General features: G+C 39.8%; 1 protein-coding gene across 1 annotated transcript; it reads left to right on the top strand.

Moving 5' to 3' along the window:
• Positions 1–406: 406 nt before the first annotated feature.
• LOC137747015 (putative cyclic nucleotide-gated ion channel 3) lies at positions 407–10,193 on the top strand. Its single transcript, XM_088688755.1, has 5 exons — positions 407–592; positions 8,583–8,905; positions 9,082–9,196; positions 9,356–9,466; positions 9,559–10,193. Exons 1-5 carry the CDS (start codon positions 446–448, stop codon positions 9,811–9,813), a joined length of 951 nt encoding a protein of 316 aa, XP_088544881.1. The 5' UTR covers positions 407–445; the 3' UTR covers positions 9,814–10,193.
• The last annotated feature ends 11,229 nt before the right edge of the window (positions 10,194–21,422 follow it).

The raw sequence follows: 21,422 nt of genomic DNA on the forward strand, positions 1-21,422 counted from the left end.
ATAAATTCATCATACATTAATGTTTGGGGCCTCAAACAAATCTTGAAAACCAATAAGATCATTGTCAAACTACATTACTAACCAAAAACTGAATACGAATTTTTCGTAAATTATTATATAAATTAATGATTTAATAATATTAGTTAGTTGTCTCTTAGTACTACGGTCTACTGAGAATCCTCTTCACTTGTAACTTGTAAGTGAGAGGTCTTAGGTTCGATGCTCTCTAAAAGCGAATTTAGACCGCATTATTATGACTCGTTCATTGTAAGGCTTACCTCACTCTCTCACACCTTTTATATAGATAATATCGCTTTAAAAAAAAAAAAAAAAAAAAAAAACAGAAATTCACATTAGTTGGCCAATATCCCTATTTAACTGTTGGTTGAAATGTCTCCAGGCAATATTGCTCGCAGCTGGAAATTTTACATACTTTGATGGTACTATGCTTATTTTCGTAATTCCATTCCAATATACACAGAGGGCTTATAACCTCTACAAGTGGCTTGATCGGCGTGCTAACGTAAGGACTGGAATAAGAAGATTGTTTAAAGCTATGTTAGACTTCCTTCCCTTCATCATTGCCTCTCATGTAAGTTCAAATCTTTTTTAAAATGGTCCCCTAGGATCACGGCCAATATATTTACTAATTGTGGTCTCAACGTAACCACATATTATTACTGTTAACTACATTGAAATATTTGAGAATTGAAGAGAAAATCAAAAGAAGGATGAGCACAGAGAGTTTAGAGAGAGAGTTTAGAGAGAGAACTATGAGACTTGTATTAACTACAAAGAAAGATTACACAACTATGTTTTTATAAGAGAAAGCGTAACAACTCTAACCAAATACTAACAAACTTACTAACTATTTGCTGACTTGCATAGTCATTTAACTAATCATCTAACTATTGGTGTAGAACCCTTAATACTCCCTCTCAATCTCAACTAGGGAAACCCAATTTGAGATTGGAAGAACATCTGCAATCACTTAAACCAACTGCAATCTTGCAATCCTTCTGGATGATTGAGTTCATCCACCTCGAATTCATTCGATGTCACAATAGCTTCATGTATATCACCTTGTTCTATATGAAAATTATTCCCATCTGAGTTCTGAAGCATATGAAAAGTATCATTAGTGTCAACATCAATCAAATTTTGCATATGACTAAAATAACTATTAAGCGTTTATATAAAACTCATTCAGCTTAAGGTTCGGCGCCAAACTGCCTTGACCGTGCAACATCCTCATCCAGATTCTGGATAGAAGCATGGTTAACTAAACCATCATCCTCACTTGCAAGTATTTGCCTACCGCCAAACCATTTCCCATTCATCATTTCTATGCACTTTTGAGCATCATTCCTTGAATATGACCAAAACAATTTTTGGGAATGATTCTCACAAACCTCCACTGAGTCCACTACACCAAGCTTCACACATTTCTCTTAAACATTATGGACCTAAAATTTCATATGCCCTTATTTCGGCAGGAGTGAGCATGTAGCGAAGAATAACCGTAGCTGAAATTGACACCATTCCTCTACCTCTAACATGAGTTTCTCAAATGACAGCCTTTTATAAAGTAGTCGTAGCACACCTTCATGCTTGTATAACAACTTTTTACGGGATTACCCTTCGTGGGGTTTACCTTCAACAATCTCATTCATCATTGGCTTTAGCATTTAATATTTACAAAAACAGAAAATTAACAAACTATAGTGCGGCATCGGCCTTAACTATAGTACCACAGGATCACCCTTTGTGGATTTTACCAGAAACAACTTTTCTTAACAATGGCATCAGCCTTCACAATTTCAATCAACAGAAAATTAACATCTATATAGGATTACCCTTCGTGAGATTTACCTACCAATAACACGGGATTACCTTTCGTGGGATTTACCATCAACAACTCCTTCAAACTTCATCATTTTCTAAGACACATATAACCGGACTTACAGTAGATACATGCTAACAACTAAGATGGTTAGACTCAAAATTATAAGCTATGATAAGGAAATATATTGCACAAACTTCTTTGTAAGCTCCTCAACAATCTTCTCAGACATCACACTTCTCAGTTTGGCATAAACCATAATCTGAATAATCACAAACTTGTACACGCCAGAGAGCTGCAGAAAAATGAAACCCAATAAAACTGCAGCATATCAGTGAGAGAGACAAGAATTGGACACCATGCAAATTGCACAATTCATGGTTTCGAAAAGAAAAATAAAAATCCAGCAATGACCAATATTCATGAATCCAAATATCCCAAATATCACAAACACTAATCTTGAAGCAATGACCAATCTTGAATCCAAATATCACACTAATATCCTAGAAAAGACTCACAAGAAAGATGAACAAACAGAGTGTAAATTCAATATACTACTCTTTGGCTATCGGCTTTACTAATTGACAAAATAACGAACATTTTCTTACTGAAACATTTAATCAAATAGATTATGTGCACTGTGAAAACTAGAAATCAAGAACCTGATAAGAACTTCAATCTTGGCCCAAGAACGCTGAGAGAGAAAACCATAAGTCTCTCATCGATCTAAGAATCTATAGCAGAGTCAGAACCAATAATCGCCTTGCTGATGGACAAGATCTACAGCTGTGGATGCAAATTTCAGTCATCTTTTCCTTTAACGAAAATGCACCTGCAAAATAATAACACCTAAGATTAAGGCCAAAAACCTCACGCACCCATGATGAATAGGGGGCTTTGGCCGAAGAATCTCCAATGCCAAAGTTAGAATTATGAAAAGAACGTGTTTAAGAGTTTGTGGGTAGCAAATGGCTTAGCATTTTAGTGGGATAAGAGAAGTATTTATAAATGGCCGGCCATATATGGTGGTATTTGGAGAATAATTGCAAGATATTATGTGAAATAATATCTTGCAATTAACAGGGCAATTATTCCCAAATTAAATAGGAAGTTTTGGGAGTTACCTTTTGAATAAAATTAATAAGGGATTGATGAGGAGTGATGAGAGAGATTTGAATAAATACCATAGTTTGACTCTTCCTTGATTGAATTGTTATTGTCCGTTGCATGTGCGTGGGAATCCCGGTGTGCCTCGAGGGTAGTTTTGTCATTCTCACCCAAAAGTTCACGTGTCACCTTTATAATTTTCTTGATTATTTTTTGCCCCACAAATGCCCCCACACCTGCTGGCTACTCACAGGAAAGGGTAGCAAGTGTGGAGATCTTTAACTTTGATGTAGATTTCCACTTGGAATTGAAATTAGATTAAATCGCCTCCAAAGCCTATTTAAGTCTACCTTAAGTAGAGGATTAAATCAACTTCAGAGGGCAATTATTTATCCCTACAAGAGCTAGAGGATATTTGTTCCTCTTCCCCTAGCATTCTTCGTCGCTTACTCATGCAAAGAATTATCTTCCGTTGATTTCTTTATCTTCTCCGCCCTGTACCAATGTAATAAAATTTTAATTTTCTTTGTCTTCCTCTTGGTTGGTGCTGTCGTGGGTCAGCTGTCAAGGTGGTGCAGCATGTCGGCTGGTAAAGGTTAGGAAACTGCTCGGCATAGGCCGATGAAGTGGTGTGACAGAGGTCATAACTTGAGTTGCTCAACTTGACTAGAGCCAAGGGCTAGCTCGGCATGGGCCACGGTTTAGGCTACCACGTTTATGCTGCTTTCCAAGAATGAAGAAACTGTTTGAGTTTGATTTCTTAGTTGCCGTAGATGGAGCAATCAAGGACGGAGCTGCCAAGATCGGAACTGCTAAAGTTGAAGTGTCAGATCAGCAAACTGTTGAGTGCGAAATGGTTATTTCCCTTGACCATTTGCTGCTTAGCTGGTCTTCGAGTATTCGATCTTTTAAGCTGTGTGGCATGCATCACAACATGATAAAAATCTGTGGAATATGAAAACCATTAACTAATCACATCAAAATGAGTAGTTGTGTGGAAATTCATTGGTAGTTTGCCCTATTCCATTGAAGGGTAGACCTAGATGGGCGTCGAAAAATTAGTTTATCTTTTCCCACTGGAGAGTTTACCCAGATGGGTGTCAGGAAATTAGTTTACCCTCTTGCACTAGAAAGCAGACCCTAATGGGTGTCGGGGAATTAGTTGACCCTCTTGCACTGGAGAGTAATTAGTTTATCCTCTCGCACTGGAGAGCAGACCCAGCTGGGTGTTAGGGAATTGGTTTATCATCTCGCGCTAGAGAGCTTACCTAGATGGGCGTCGAGAAATTAGTTTACCCTATCGCACTAGAGAGCATACCTATATGGTTGTCGGGGAATTAGTTTACCCTATCGCATTAGAGAGCAATTAGTTTATCTTCTCTCACTGGAGAGAAGACCCAGATAGGTGTCAGGAAATTAGCTTGTCCTCTCGCACTAGAAAGCTTACCCAGATGAGTGTCTGGGAATTAGTTTACCCTCTCGCATTGGAGAATAGACCCATATGGGTGTCAGGGAATTGGTTTACCCTCTCACATTGGAGAGTATGGAAGTCGTTGTTATGAGCACAATTGAGGAAAATTGGACTTTTAAACAACTGAAATAATCATTAGCCTATGAGGTGTTGTTCGACAATCTGCTTGAGACTTCAAACTGCTTGTGGAACCCGTATAAAGGTGTACATAAGAAACGCAGTGAGCTGCTCCGAGACTTTCTTCAAGTATTGCGCCATCACCGCTAAGTCTTTCACTAGCAAGGGTTGCTAATAAGGCATTGTCTTCTGCTCTGTCGTATGATGCTTTGAAGTTTGGAGTGTCATGGGTTTTGTTAGCACGATTATGAGCTGCATGGCAAGATTATCATGGCTGAAAATCATGGTGCACAATTGGCATGGCTGTGAGCCATGGTGACAGATCGAGGGTAGCCGAGAGTCGTGGAGCAGATAGGCATGGTTGTGAGCACGAAGTCGGGGTGAGCTTGTGCGCAGCAGGAGGAATTGGACCACTAGGTCCACGGTGCTCGGCTACTGGTGATGTGCTACTCCAGTATTGAATCGTTTGGAGTGATAAAAATAAGATATGCCCTGGTTCTTAGTAGTTGGGCTGGTGTGTCCTTATGGTACTCGTCTGCCCCCAATGCGTCATTAGGCTGAGTTGCTGCGTTTGTTAAAACAAAAGTAATTTTTGTATCTGCCAGTGTATGTGGGATGGTTTCATCTACTCAATCTTGTCAATGAAAGGTGACTTGCTTATGTTGGTCATGTCTCATCGGAGCGCCTTATCAGTAGCTATGTTGCGCTGGAAATCGCGTAATTATTTGGTAGGGATCTTCCCAACTTCTTCCTGAATTTGCATCTGCTAGGACAGTAGAGCTTCAGACTGTCCCTGGTCTTGACCTATTGGTTTAGGCTACTTTGCCCTATGCTCGGCTCATCTATGTCTCGGTTACGGTGCATGTGGTACGTTCCTAGCAGACAAGTGGGTTACTCGCAGGCTACCGATTGAACTTGAGCCGGATTGAGTGACTATTTCTCTCATTCGATGTGTTGCCTACTTAAATGTGAAGTAGATGATGCCTATTATGAGGCTAGCCGTGGATGAACACTTCACCTAGAAGGTTGTCCATGTTGATTATCGAAGTGCTACCCAAACAGTGAATGTATGCTCGTCTGTGGGCCTAACTGGGAGTGGACGCTCATTCGTGCGCTAAAACTAAAGTATACGCTATCTCGGGGGCCGAGTTAAGAGTGTACACTACCAGAATGCTCGGTTTGTGGCTGGTCGAGAGGCTGCTTACCGAGACGCTGCTGAAGAGGTTCGTCGTCTGCCCTTGTCCTACTTTAGGACACATTGTCTATGCACACTGCATCTCGGTACGCTGATTCACCAATGTCGTTTGTTGCGTGAAGGCATTTGTCAACTCTATGACTTGTCGAAACAAGTGATGTTCTCCATATAGGGTGGAAGAGCTTGGATGATATACGTCTCCTAGAGTGGTGGAAATGTAATAGACTCTGAGACCGAGATTTGAGCTAGGATATGCCAAATTTGCAGAAAAAATGGGGTGAAAATAGCCTCGGTTCAATCGTTGGTCCAAAAATTTAAAGTTGAGGTGGTTGAACTGGCCTTGGATCGGTTGAGATCACTAGGTGGACCACAAAAATGGGTTGGCTAGCGAAAGTAAGTCAAGGCACGTGCAGGGCGCGTGGGCACGATGCGATCTGGCCTGCTTGGTATTGGGCCAATGGTGCATTGGGCTGTTAGTGTTAAGCTGCTCTAATTATTGCAACTATAGCTGCTTGGGCCGTGCTGGGCCTCAGTTACTGTGGCAACGTCATGGGTCTGCTGGATTTAGGCTGCCTCGCGCTAGGTTAGCTGCCTTGTGGCATTGCCCTGGGCTCGTTACTGCAAGGTGGCAGGTGTTTTTGCTTCGTGACCTTGCTGCCATAGAGCTGTTCCACTCTCCACTGCCACGGTGGTTGCCATCGATGTCGTGGTGGTGGTACTCTATGGTGGCAAAGTTACTATTTTTGCTATCATGTTGAGTTTCGTGGATCGTCGTGGTGGAGCTACATCGCAATCTCCATCATTTGATATGGATCTTTGAACGTAGGAAGTTTCGTTTGTCATGGTTTCTGAATTTCCCACCATTGTATTTTTCTCCTACGTCTATTCAAAGAATTAAAAAAATTCTAGGAATAAGAACGTATGAATGAGAAATGAGAAACTTTGAATGCGAGAGTCATCTTTGAGCGTGTGAATCAAACTCTCAATGAAAGCACCAATTTGTGGATGCAAATTTTTGTCATCTTCTCCTTTAATGAAAATGCACCTGCAAAATAATAACACATAAGATTAAGGCCAAAAGACTCATGTGCCCAGGATGAATGAAGAGCTTTGGCTAAAGAATCTCTGATGCCAAAATTAGAATTTTAAAAAGAATGTGTTTAGGAGTTTGTGGGTAGCAAATGACTTAGCATTTTAGTGGGATAATATGAGTATTTATAAGAGAATTGCAAGATATTATGTGAAATAATATCTTGCAATTAACATGACAATTATTCCTAAATTAAATAGAAACCATTTGAATAAAGGGAGTTTTAACAAAACAATCCCGGTACTGTTCACTTTTAACGAAAAACCACATTTGTACCTTTAACTGTCACTATTCACTATACCTTTTAAAAAGGGCTTTTCATTAAAAGGGAAGTTTTTTTGGACTTTTCATTAGTTTTCCTTTGAATAAAATCAATAAGGGATTGATGAGGAGTGATGAGAGGGATTTAACTAAGGGAACTTTAACGAAAAGCTCTTAGTACTGTTTGCATGTGCGTGAGAATCCTGGTGTGCTTCGAGGGTAATTTTATCATTCTCACCGAAAAGTCTACGTGTCAGCTCCATATATAATTTTCTTGATTATTTTTTGCTTCACAACAGCCACCAGTCCTTGTCTTCATCGGACTCCAATGACGAAAATAATTCCAAGCACATTGCCTCTATCAAAACCAAGGTTGAAGACGCCAAGTCGTCGACGCACGATTCTAACAAAACCCCAATTCCTGAGGACAATTTTGATTTCGACGAAGCAGCACAAGATTCTGTGAGCTCTTATTTGGTGGAAGACGATGGGGAGAGATTGAACTAATTCGGCTATTTATTTTGAGAAAAAGCAAAAGAAACTAGAAACTAATAAAAGCACAATAGGAAAGGAACCACCATCAGGATCCATGGCGCGAACTTGGTGGCTCTGATACCATGTTAACTACATTGAAATATTTGAGAATTGAAGAGAAAATCAAAAGAAAGATGAAGAGAAGGAAGATGAACACAGAGTTTGGAGAGAGAGAGTTTAGGGAGAGAAATATGAGACTTGTATTTACTAAAAAGAAAGATTACACAACTATATTTTTATAAAAGAAATCCAAACAACTCTAACCAAATACTAACAAACTTACTAACTGTATTGCTAACTTGTACAGTCATTTAACTAATCATCGAACTATTGGTGTGGAACCCTTAATAATTACTAGGTGTAGAGTTTTTTCACTAGAGACGTCCATGCTAATAGCATTGAACTTTCCAGATATAAACTGGAAATTATCTTGTCAAGTCTTTGATGGGAGACTATTTTACAACCATAGGTATAGAATGCTCAAATAGTAACCAGTTAGTAAGTTAATACGACACTAACCACTTATTTAGGTCTCTCCTCTAACGTCGTCATCTCATAATCTTAACCAACAATTTTAAAATCAACATCCAAAGAAGGAAAGCTTTCAAAATAACAATGCAAATAGTGAAATGATGTCCGATTTGGATAGCTTTTTCAAGCTTGATCTGTGAATTGACCTAAAAATGAGCTGGTTGGATAATGAGATGATGTTGTATAGTGGGCTTAAATAAGTAGTTAGTATCATATTAATTTTAACATATTAACCGATTAGTTCTTGAGCACTCGTATACATATTAGGGTACAATTTCTTGTATGGTTTTGAATAACCAAAAGGGTAAGAGAGAGTTTGTAAGAAGTAAAAATTGGTGTGTGAATAACACTTAACCTTTCATTATCCTTTATCGTTTTTCAATACCTTTTAAAAACATTGATTATTAACTATATGGTCTTGTTTGTCCTTCAGCTTTACGGATCCATGTGGTACATTTTTGCTGCGAATCGAAGGATAGTATGTTGGCAGGAATACATCTGTAAACATGAAAACATACGTGATCGTGGCAGAGTTCTTTATTTCTTCTTTTGTGGTTATTCTTGTCAGAAAAACAATGAAACGATCAGTATCCCACGTTTAAAACTATCATGTTCTGTAGAACTTCCAAAAAATATGACTTCGTTCCCTTTCGATTATGGTATATTTCTGTCTGCTCTCCAGTCTAACATGACGAGGTCAAGAGATCTTCCAAAAAAAGTCTTACACTGTTTTTGGTGGGGCCTGCGAAATCTAAGGTTTGCATCTGCAGAAATTAATATACATATTTATGTTGTAAGCTCATCAATGCCATCTTTCATCTATTAACTCTCTCATCAATGTCGTCCATTAAATTCCATAAAAAACTTAAGTAAGTTTCTAAAAGAATGTCATCAATAATTAATATATTGCTCTTTGTTTCATTTGCTTGCAGTTCTGCTGGGTCAAACCTTGAGACCAGTTTCGACACGGGCGAAATCATCTTTTCAGTTGTGATCTCTATAAGTGGCTTGGTACTATTTTTAGTATATCTCAATTCGAGGGTGCAGGTTGGTGCGGTTTTCAGTACTCTTTGAAGCAAAATTTATGTCATTAATTAAGCTTAAAGCTCCTTCATGCAATTTTTTTATGCATTCATGCACGTACATATATTTGTGGATTTAATGAACTCGTCCTGAAATTACTTTATAGAGTTTCTAAACATGCAGGCATCAAAAATAGCTGAGCATCGCAGACTGAGAAAGACGGAAGCGGAATATCTAGTCTTAATGGAACAAAGACCTATCATGCGCCGTCTCTGCATGAATTCACTAAAGAAAGTACGTATTGTGAACTTTTTGAATCTAACAGTCAGAAAAGATAATATTCATCTTGCGTAATTAGTTGTATCTAATTAAACATTGTTATGTAGGTTCCAATTCTTCGAAGTATAGATGGAAACGTGTTGAAAGCAATATCTGAGCATCTAAAGACGGTGATTTATACTGAGGATGTGTATATTATTCGAGAGGGTGAACCGTTGCGGAAGATGCTGTTCATCCGGCGAGGCACTGCTTTGACCTACACAACTAGTAAAGGTGCAACAAGTGTTTGCAAATGCCTTGAGAAAAATGACTTCTATGGAGAAGAACTGTTGAATTGTAATCTTGTCTTGGCCCAAAGATAATTGATCCGGCCCATACACAAAGAAAGATCCATGCACATGCTAGAGAATTCTAGCAAAGTTCAAGTTGGTGGAAGAGTCTAGAAGAATAGTGAGGATTCCACCAACATACAAGATTAGTGTAGATAATTCTAGCTTAGGAAGGTAGTGGAATTATCTAGATATCTCTAGCATGATGTTTTCATGCTTCTCCAAGGTTCCATCCATGCCTATAAAAGGAGAAGGCATCCACACCATTTGGAACAACCAAGAGAGCAAGTAGCAAGAAGTGAGAGTGTCAAGTAAGAAGTAAGAAGAAGCAACAAAGCTTCTAAGAGTGTTTGAGTGTTTCCTTTTGTACTAAGTTTGTGAGTGAATAAAAACCTTGTGTAATACTTTGAGAATTCTTTCTTTCTCTTGCCTATCAATTCCGCTGCGTTACATTTTTCTTTGTAAGATAAACCTCTCCAAGTAGTGAAGCATTTTTAAACCCCAACAAAGTGGTATCAGAGCTATGGCTAGCAATGCTATGGCAGCCTTCCAAGTTCCAGTGCTCGACAGCAACAACTTCGATAATTGGAGTATCAAAATGAAGGCCCTTTTGGGTGCACACGATGTCTGGGAAGTCGTGGAGAAAGGCTACATTGAGCCAGAAGATGAAGCTACTCTGTCTCAACCCCAGAAGGAGAGTTTGAAAGATTCAAGAAAGAGAGACAAGAAGGCTCTCTATCTCATCTACCAAGCATTAGATGACAATGGCTTTGAGAAGGTCTCGAGTGCAACCTCTGCCAAGCAAGCATGGGAGAAGCTTCAAAGCTCTTACAAAGGAGCCGAACAAGTGAAAAAGGTTCGTCTTCAAGTATTAAGAGGTGAGTTCGAATCTCTACAAATGAAAGGGTCTGAATCAATCTCTGATTATTTCTCAAGAGTCTTAGCCGTTTCCAATCAATTAAAAAGAAACGGAGAAAAGTTAGAAGATGTTAGAATTATGGAGAAGATACTACACTCGTTGGACCCCAAGTTCGAGCACATTGTCGTGACGATTGAAGAAACTAAAAACTTGGAAGAAATTAGTATAGAGCAATTAATGGGTTCGCTACAAGCATATGAAGAGAACATAAGAAGAGACAAAGGAATGATGAGCAGCTCCTTAAGACGCATGTTCAGCCAAAGAAGAAAGAAGAAAGCTTCGACAACGAGAGAAGCCGATACGGAAGAAGTCGTGGCCGAGGTCGCGGACGTGGACATGGGCGTGGATGTGGTTGGAACTTAAACAACCATAGCAACTACGAAAGAGGAGAAAGCTCAACAAAAGGTCGCGGAAGAGGACGCTCAAACTCAAGGTATGAAAAATCTCAAGTTCAATGCTATAATTGTCAAAAGTTTGGGCATTATGCTTGGGAATGTAGAGCTCCAAACAGCAGACTTGATGAGAAGGTCAATTATGTGAAAGAAGAGAAAGAAGAGAATGGTGTTGTGCTACTAGCATGCAAGAACAATGATGGAGACCAAGACTATACATGGTACCTTGACACCGGCGCCAGCAACCATATGTGCGGAAGAAGAAACATCTTCGTAGAGCTCAATGAATCAGTGAGTGGCAACGTTTCTTTTGGAGATGAATCCAAAATACCCGTAAAAGGAAAAGGTAACATCCTTATTCCCTTGGAAAATGGCGGTCACCAATTAATTTCGAATGTCTACTACGTGCCCAATATGAAAAGCAACATTTTGAGTTTGGGTCAACTCTTAGAAAAAGGTTATGATTTTCATACGAAAAATTATATCCTTTTTCTTAGAGATGACAAATGACACACCCCGTCCCGAAGGAGGGCATGCTGGCCGTCACGTGAGAGTGACGTAACCATTTGCACAGTTCGGAAGCTTTAAAAATATACAACTTCTAAAATGAAACACCCGAAGGTGAGTCCTTATTTGGTCCATTCTGTCAGAACACCGTTGAATTTCCTCGTAGTCACCACACCTTTGCAATTCTTGAACCTGGAGGGGCGCAAAACAAAATTGAGTGGGTCAGCAAAACGAACGTATTCAAAACCTTCTTTTCTCTTTTGCATATACTAACCCCTCGCCGTAAAACAAGTATAGTTTCCCAGAAAATAACATATATACGTATGTATAGATATGCCAGTCATGCTCAAAGATATATCATTCATGCTCATAAATATGTCATTCATGCTCGAGAATATGCCACAACGGAAACTCATAATCAAATGTAAGTGCTCAAGCGTAATTCACATCAATAACATATAATCTGGCAGCCGGGAGTCACCTAACGTGACCTGTACGGCTGCATCTAGAGCTCCACTCTCAACTCAATAACTGAATCTGCACACGAGTCGGAACCACCTAACGTGGTCTGTACGACAAGCTGGGTGTAATATATATATGCTCTAGTGCTACGATCACGTGAAGCTGTGCGATAAATCGCGGGTCACCTACAAGTCGGAACCACCTAATGTGGTCTGTACGACAGGCTTGCATCTAACTTGGATCCAAGGCGAGCATGCGGTGCTGGTGAACATACACGTGAAGGCTGTGCCCTGGCCTCGGGCGGGAGCACTAACACCGGGGGTGCAGATTATGAGCTCTCTAATCCTCTCAAACTACTACTGCATAACAACATGAATACCACTTACCTGGCACTTACCTGTGCGTCCACAGCACCAATACACATATATAAATGTATGCCACTACTAATGCATGTGATGATAGTATTTCAATCGTAGCTTACCTGGGCCTCCTCAGCACAACAGTATGCATAATTATGGTAATGCACATATTAAAATATGATGCATATATGACAGGATAATTAATTCGTATTTCTTTTAAAATACGTCAAGCATACGTATATATATATATATATATATACTGAAAAATAACTGCCCACTCACTGATCACATCGACGTCTCATAAGTCCCTGAACCTCCCCTAGCTTGGTTACATTCTTCCTCTGTAATATTTTCACCTATACAAAAAGTAACCAAATTGACGTTATTTAACGCACATACACCAAACATTCGTCCATAACTTTCTCATACGTTGCTCAATTTGGGTGTATGAATATACCATGGTGATCTACACGACGTCACGAACGCGTGACAATTTTCAGAACTCAATTTGGAGCTCTCACGCGCCCCCACGCGCACTGTTCACGCGCTGCCCACGCGCGTATCTTCTTCCTCGCGTCGCCGGACTGGTTTCGCCGGCGGTGGGTGTTTTGCCGGAATTTCTGGGTAAACTTCAAAGTGTCATAACATCTTCATTTCTTAACCATTTTCGACGTATTATATATCAAAATGAAGGTATTGACGAGACGAACACATCCATACCTGCCTTGACCCCTAACTCGCCGTGGATTCGCCGAAAAAAGCCCCGAAAGCTCCGGCCAAACTTTGAACTTGTCATTCTCCTTGTTCTTACGTCCATTTTTCACGTAATCTATACCAAAATGAAGCCCTAATCATAATCTACTACGTTGGACTAGTTTTAGGGCCTAAAAACAACGGAATCAAACTTTTCCAAAAATACGAAAATTCGGCCAAACTTACAGTTCGTGATCCCGACGTCCAAATCCTTCAAACGAAGCACTCCGAGCTTCGTTAGGACCTCACCAAGCTTCCTACAAGCTTCAAAATCCCAGAAAACATCAAGTTTTACGTGTGCATGAACAGTGCACACGCACAGTGAAATTGAAATCCATGTTTTCCGAAGTGAAACTCACCTGAAATTGGTACCATCGTGTTCGTGTGGTCTTCAGGAGTACGATGGTGGTCTTAGATCCTTCGTTGGTATAGTTTTAGGGTGGTTTTGTGGGTGGTCCGTGTGAGTTCGAAGGAGAGAGAGAGAACTGACAGAGAGAATGAGAGATTTGTGAGGGAGGAGAGAGAGAGACAAGATGCAGAAATGAGGGAGAGATTTGAGGGAGGTGGGATCCTACCCAATCCCCGAATCATCAAGTTACAACATATTTTACGCCCCTTAGTCCCGTTTAAGGGCATTTTCATAACTTCACGTCCTCGGAATTAAAATTCCGGGACGGGTTGTGACAACAAAGGAAGATTAATTGCCAAGGCGAAAATGTCAAAAAACAGAATGTTTCCCATGAACATTCAAAACGATGTTGCAAAGTGTCTTAAGATATGTTACAAAGACATATCTTGGCTTTGGCATCTTCGTTTTGGGCATCTTAACTTTGGGGGATTGGAGTTATTATCCAAGAAGGAGATGGTGAGAGGCTTACCGTGCATCAGCCACCCTGATCAAGTTTGTGAAGGATGTTTACTTGGGAAACAGTTCAGGAAAAGTTTTCCAAAGGAGTCAACCACAAGAGCCCAGAAGCCACTCGAGCTCATTCACACCGATGTGTGCGGTCCAATAAAACCAAGCTCTTTGGGTAAAAATAATTATTTCCTTCTCTTCATTGATGATTTTTCAAGAAAAACCTGGGTGTATTTCTTGAAGCAGAAATCAAAAGTCTTTGGAGCATTCAAGAAGTTCAAAGCCGCTGTAGAAAAGGAGAGTGGTTGCAAGATCAAAGCCATGAGATCTGATCGAGGAGGAGAATTCACTTCGAAGGAATTTCAAGAGTTTTGTGAAGCAAATGGAATTCGTCGACCTTTGACAGTTCCAAGATCCCCTCAACAAAATGGAGTGGCGGAAAGAAAAAATCGAACCATCCTCGACATGGCTCGAAGCATGCTCAAAAGCAAGAAATTGCCTAAGGAATTGTGGGCAGAAGCTGTAGCATGTGCTGTCTACCTATCCAATCGGTCTCCAACAAGGAGTGTGTGGGGAAAAACTCCACAAGAAGCATGGAGTGGAAGAAAACCAGGTATTTCTCATCTAAGAGTTTTTGTAAGCATAGCCCATGTACACGTACCAGACGAGAGGAGAACCAAACTCGACGACAAAAGTGAGAAGTTCATCTTCATCGGCTATGACACCAATTCAAAAGGCTATAAGCTGTATAATCCAAACAATGGGAAGACGGTGATCAGTCGAGATGTGATGTTCGATGAAGAAGGAGAATGGGATTTTGGCCCGCATGCAGGTGATCTTCACTTCTTTCCTCAATTTGAAGAAGAGAATGAACAAGGGATGATGGAGCAAGCAAAAGAGGTTCAACAAGAATCCACTACTCCACCTGCTTCACCAACATCAACCAATCATGGTAATTCATCAGCATCAGCATTGTCAAGTGGGAGTCTAAATGAAAGAGAAGTACCACGCACAAGAAGTATACGAGACCTTTATGAGGTAGCTGAAAGACTTGATAATCCTACACTTTTCTGTCTCTTTGCTGATTGTGAACCAGTCGACTTCCAAGAAGCAGTGCAAGATACTAAGTGGAGGAAAGCAATGGATGAAGAAATTGAAGCAATCCAGAAGAATGATACATGGGAACTCACTGTTCTTCCGAAAGGACACAAAGCCATCGGAGTCAAGTGGGTGTACAAGACAAAGAAAAATGCCAATGGAGAGGTCGAAAGATACAAGGCAAGACTAGTGGCGAAAGGCTATAGTCAAAGAGCCGGAATCGACTATGATGAGGTATTCGCACCCGTTGCTCGGTTGGAAACTATACGATTACTAATTTCTTTGGCAGCTCAAAACAATTGGAAGATTCAACAAATGGATGTGAAGTCCGCCTTCCTAAATGGAGTCCTTGAAAAAGAAGTCTACATTCAGCAACCGTCAGGCTATGAGATCAAAGGGCATGAAGACAAAGTTCTGAAGCTGAAGAAAGCCCTCTATGGGTTAAAACAAGCGCCACGAGCATGGAATAGTCGCATCGACAAGTACTTTCAAGAAAACAACTTCATCAAGTGCCCTCATGAACATGCTCTCTACGTCAAAGTCAAAGATGGAGATATTTTGATTGTGTGCTTATATGTGGATGATCTAATCTTCACCGGGAGTAATCCAAGCATGTTTGAAGAGTTCAAGAGAATGATGACCAAAGAATTTGAGATGACCGACATCGGGTTGATGGCATATTACCTAGGCATTGAAGTCAAGCAGAACGAAGAAGGAATTTTCATCTCCCAAGAAAGCTACACAAAGGAGATACTGAAAAAGTTCAAAATGGACGATTGCAAGCCCGTGAGCACGCCAATGGAGTGCGGAGTCAAACTAACCAAGTATGACAAAGGAGAAAGCGTAGATCCAACATTTTTCAAAAGTCTAGTTGGAAGCTTGCGCTACTTGACTTGCACAAGACCAGATATTCTCTATGCTGTCGGATTAATCAGTCGCCACATGGAGAATCCCACAACTACACATTTGAAAACGGCCAAAAGAATTCTTCGATACCTCAAAGGTACTGTTAACTTTGGCTTGTTTTATTCAAGTTCTGATAACTACAAACTTGCTGGATATAGCGACAGTGATTGGGCAGGAGATTCCGACGATAGAAAAAGCACTACTGGATTTGTGTTCTTCATGGGAGACACTGCATTCACATGGATGTCGAAGAAGCAACCGATTGTCACTCTCTCTACCTGCGAAGCTGAATATGTAGCTGCTACTTCATGTGTCTGCCATGCAATCTGGCTGAGAAACTTACTGAAAGAATTAAGAATGCGACAAGAAAAGCCAACAAAGATCTATGTCGACAACAAGTCTGCAATAACTCTAGCAAAGAATCCAGTATTCCATGACAGGAGCAAACACATAGATACCCGTTATCATTTCTTAAGAGAGTGCATTGCAAGAAAGGATGTGCAAGTGGAATACGTGAAGTCTCAAGACCAAGTTGCCGACATATTCACCAAGCCACTCAAACAAGAAGACTTTGTCAGACTAAGAAACTCAATTGGCGTCACAAGACAAGATTAAGGGGGGATGTTGAATTGTAATCTTGTCTTGGCCCAAAGATAATTGATCCGGCTCATACACAAAGAAAGATCCATGCACATGCTAGAGAATTCTAGCAAAGTTCAAGTTGGTGGAAGAGTCTAGAAGAATGGTGAGGATTCCACCAACATACAAGATTAGTGTAGATAATTCTTAGGAAGGTAGTGGAATTATCTAGATATCTCTAGCATGATGTTTTCATGCTTCTCCAAGGTTCCATCCATGCCTATAAAAGGAGAAGGCATCCACACCATTTGGAACAACCAAGAGAGCAAGTAGCAAGAAGTGAGAGTGTCAAGTAAGAAGTAAGAAGAAGCAACAAAGCTTCTAAGAGTGTTTGAGTGTTTCCTTTAGTACTAAGTTTGTGAGTGAATAAAAACCTTGTGTAATACTTTGAGAATTCTTTCTTTCTCTTGCCTATCAATTCCGTTGCGTTACATTTTTCTTTGTAAGATAAACCTCTCCAAGTAGTGAAGCATTTTTAAACCCCAACAAGAACTTCTAATTTGGGCATTGAAATCTGCCTCATTTTCTGAGTTGCCTATATGCACTACAACCCTTGTGCCTGAATCAAAAGTTGAAGCATTTTCAATCACAGCAAGCCGCTTGAAGTCTGTAGTCGCTGAGTTTTGGTGGCACTTTAGAAGAGAGCTTCCTCACTCTCAGGTGGAGTATTTTGCAGCTTCTTCCATACAAGCAGCCTGGCGCCGCCGCTATGCAAAACGCCATATAAGGCATCAATTAGCTGGGAAAAATAATTAGTAGATTAGTAAGAGTAAACTGGAGCATTACTATCCTAACTATGAATACATTGTAGCTTTCGTCTCTAAATTTAAAGCCGGTGATTGAGAAGAACTTGTAATTTGGGCATTCAAATTTGCCTCATTTTCGGAATTGCCTATCTGCGCTACAACCCTTGTGTCCCAATCAAAAGTTAAAGCATTTTCAATCACGGCAAACCACTTGAAGTCTCTAGTCGCTGAGTTTTGGTGGCACTTGAGAAGGGAGCTTCCTCACTCTCAGGTGGAGTATTTTGCAGCTTCTTCTATACGGGCAGCCTGGCGCCACCACCACGCAAAAAAGCTAAGAGATCAACTGGCTGGGCCAAATAATTAGTACATTAGTAAGCGTAGATTGGAGCATCGCCTTGGTGTTTGAGTTGGTATCGCTTTTGTTTTGTGTGTGTGTGTGTGTGTTTTGGGTTGGTATTGCTTTGGTTCCTCTTTATGTTGCTTTACTCTCTTTTGGCCTTGGTTTCTCTTCAATTCCATGGTGTGTCCTGGGTTTTGGTTTGTGGTATGAAAAGTGTGCAATCATTGACATTCACGAAAACGATATTATGTATGAATTAAAAGCTCAAATTATGGATGATGTTGAATTTTTCAGGTCGACATGCCGAGGGCCCCACTCCTTCAACACCGATATTGTCCTCAAAATGCCTCGATTTTAGTTAGAGCAGAGTAATTCTATTTAAACTCTTCTTCTTTTGGCTCTCTAGCCGATGTGGGATTCAACAGATGATTTTCTTCAAATTGAACATGAAGTGGTGGAACTGGTGTTTTAACACCTTATGTCCATTAACATTTGTAGCATATTGTGAATAGTGGTGTTGTTATAAATGTTGTAGATGATCACCACAAAGAAATAAATCAAATTCTTATGTTGTACATAAGGGTTTAGGGTTTATATAGCTACAATAACTCTGCTGTTTTTATAACGACTTGAAGAGCGCCAACATGCAAGCTATATAGGTGCACGACTGCCTGGAATTGATGGTTACGTTATCCCTATCACCATAAATATATGCATAGTTACCTTTGCACACTAGTTTCAAAAGTTATGTCAAATGTCAAAATTTTTAGGGGTATGATTCGAAATCCAACACAATCCTATGTATGTTACCACAACAATTACATGATGATTCTTTTTGAGTGCCAATAAACAAATGAAAACAAGCTCATCCCTATCCACTATGATGTCGATTCGATGCTCACCGTTTTCTCTTCTCTTAATAACTAATTATTAAACTCACTAATATTGCTATTGATTGTAAAATAAAAAAACAAGCCCATTGGACTAAAGTGTCAGACATTAATTTTGGGCTGATAAAAATAGCATTTATTATCATTAAAGGCTGAAGCCCTTTAAGCTTAAACCCTAGCCCCACCAAACCCTTTTCAGCTTTGCTTTCTTTTGTCTTTCCTTCATCAGATTTTGTGTTTTCGGAAAACCTAAAGAATCAGAAATGGTCAGAAGCGGTCAGAACCATCAAAAGGACATGGCTTCTCTGCCTTCCCACTTCCCATACACTCTTATCCCCTCCTATTTGTGCGGTCACGGTTAAGTCACGTCACATGTTATATTACTATTGTTTTTTGTCTTATTATCTCTATAAAAAAATCAATATAAAATGTTGATGTGGCTTAACCGTGATCGTACAAAATAGAAAGGGATAGAAGTGTATGGCAAGTGGGAGCTCAGAGAAGACGGGTCCCCATCAAAAACCCTAAGGTACCGTTTGGTACATGGGACGGGATGAAACGGAGTGGGATGAGGCGTTCCATCCCACGTTTGGTGTGCCTAAAACAGGTGGAATGCGCTGTTCCACGGGAGGAGTTTTGGGTGAATTTTTGTTCTGCCTCACCCCCTGGAATGACCCGTGGGACACAAAATTATAACATTTTAAGACAAAAATACCCCTTATCTTTTTCAATATTTACACCATCCAAAATACAAACCTTAAAATTTTATCTTCTTCGTTCCATATTCTCTGTCTGCTGCTGTCTTTTCTCGTAGCCCTCCTCCTCATCCTCTCACATAGCAGCTGCATCTCCAGGTTCGATCTTGATCTTCTCCTGCAGCCGCTGCATCTTCAGGTTCGATCTCGATCTTCTCCCGTAACCTTTGCATCTCCAGGGTCGTTTTCTTGATTTTTCCATGGAAAATTTCAATTTTCTAGGAAAATAGGATGATTATGAGAAAATAAGTTAGTTTTCTTGGTTTTTCTGTTTAACTTGTGCTTAGGAAAAAGAACAAAGTCTGATTTTTAAGGTTTATTACGATTTTGGTTTGTAAATAATTGGATTTGGTTCCGAGCTGTGCGATTTAGTGGGTTCGGTGACTCGTAAATTCCGGAGCATGAACACATTTTGGAAATACTATTCAGGAATGCAGTGGCTCTGTACCCGGCCATATTCATCGGTGGGAATCACGAGGCTTCTAATTACTTGCGGGAACTGTGAGTCCCTTCTTTAACCATAATCTATGACATTCTCTTCCAATTGTTTTTCGTGTCGTTTTTTTCACTTCAGATGAATGATTGTTGCGGGGTTTTTACTTGTTTTTGCTATTTGTATAGGTACTATGGAGGATGGGCAGCACCTAATATATACTTCTTGGGGTTTGCTGGTGTAGTCAAGTTCGGAAACCTTTGAATTGGTGAACTCTCTAGAATTTACAAACAACCCGATTTTCTTAAAGGTTAGTTTGCTTTAGTTTTATACCATTATAGGTGTTTACTTCATTGCTTATCTTTTGTTGGTAAAACAATAGTTGTTTATGTTTTGCTATTATTGTAAATATAGCGATGGTGGTATGTGCAATTTCGATAAATGGTGTTAAATGTTTAAAAGCGGTTCATTTTTTTTTTTTTCCTCTTGAGCAAGACACTTTGAGAGGCCTCCTTATAATGGTCATACTGTCAGGTTAGTGTATCATGTTTGTGGGTATGATTTCCACAAACTTATGCAAGTTGAGGAACCAATCAATATTTTTCTTTCACATGATTGGCCTGTTGGCATCACTGATTGTGGGGACTGGAAGGAACTTGTTCGGGAAAAACCAGATTTTAAGGAGGAGGTAATTGCAAGGATAGAAAAATGAGATAGTAAGCTATGATTTGTATGTTTTCGAACCACTTATCTTGTTTAAAATGTCATTATGTTCAAGAAAGAAGTCTTGGAAGTAAACTAGCTGCTCAATTGCTATAAAAACTGAAACCACCTTATTGGTTTTCAGCTCATTTATACTGCAAATTTGCTGCTCGTATTCAACATAGGGAAGATGGTTCAGTGACAAACTTTCTTGCCCTTGATAAGTGCCTAGCAGGACGCAAATTTCTTCAAGTATTTGATGAGATTCTGAAAGTGGTGTATAAGATGTTCCCTACAATGGTCTTTACCCTTTTAATGTTTTTTTTTCTCTTGTAAAGTATCTACTAAGTCTTTGCCAATGAATTTATTGCTTCAGGCCATGGGTCTGTTGATTGATATGTACACATCAGTATGGCTCTACAGACACATCAGCATGAAGGTTTCACATCACCAAGGCAAACATCACAGCAAGGCAGTTACTTTGTTGAGATTGTAGGAAGGCTATTAATCTGTTGGGGTTGGTAGGGATACAAGGAAGTTAGTTGGTTAGTAGCTTATGAGTGAAGCAAAGAATACTTGTATAAATAACAAACACCTCTCTCTCTGTAATTCATTCATTGTTCAAGGAACACAATATTTAGTCATTCACTTTCTCTCTAAACTCTTTGCCACTTGTTTTTCGTTTTGCTTCGTCTGCCATGTCTTCAGTCAAGAAATGGCATAACATATATCATGGCATAACATATCTTCGGTCATGTGCTACTGTAAAAAAATATGTCATAGATAAGCATATATGTGTTCAAATATGAACAAGTTTAAAAAAAAAATAAAAAAAATAAAAAAAAAAAGTCTCATCCCGTCCCACGTATAAACATTGTATCAAAC

The sequence above is a fragment of the Pyrus communis genome, chromosome 2 (genome assembly GCF_041283825.1).
Source record: "Pyrus communis isolate YQ-2024b chromosome 2, ASM4128382v1, whole genome shotgun sequence".
NCBI classification, from domain to species: domain Eukaryota; kingdom Viridiplantae; phylum Streptophyta; class Magnoliopsida; order Rosales; family Rosaceae; genus Pyrus; species Pyrus communis.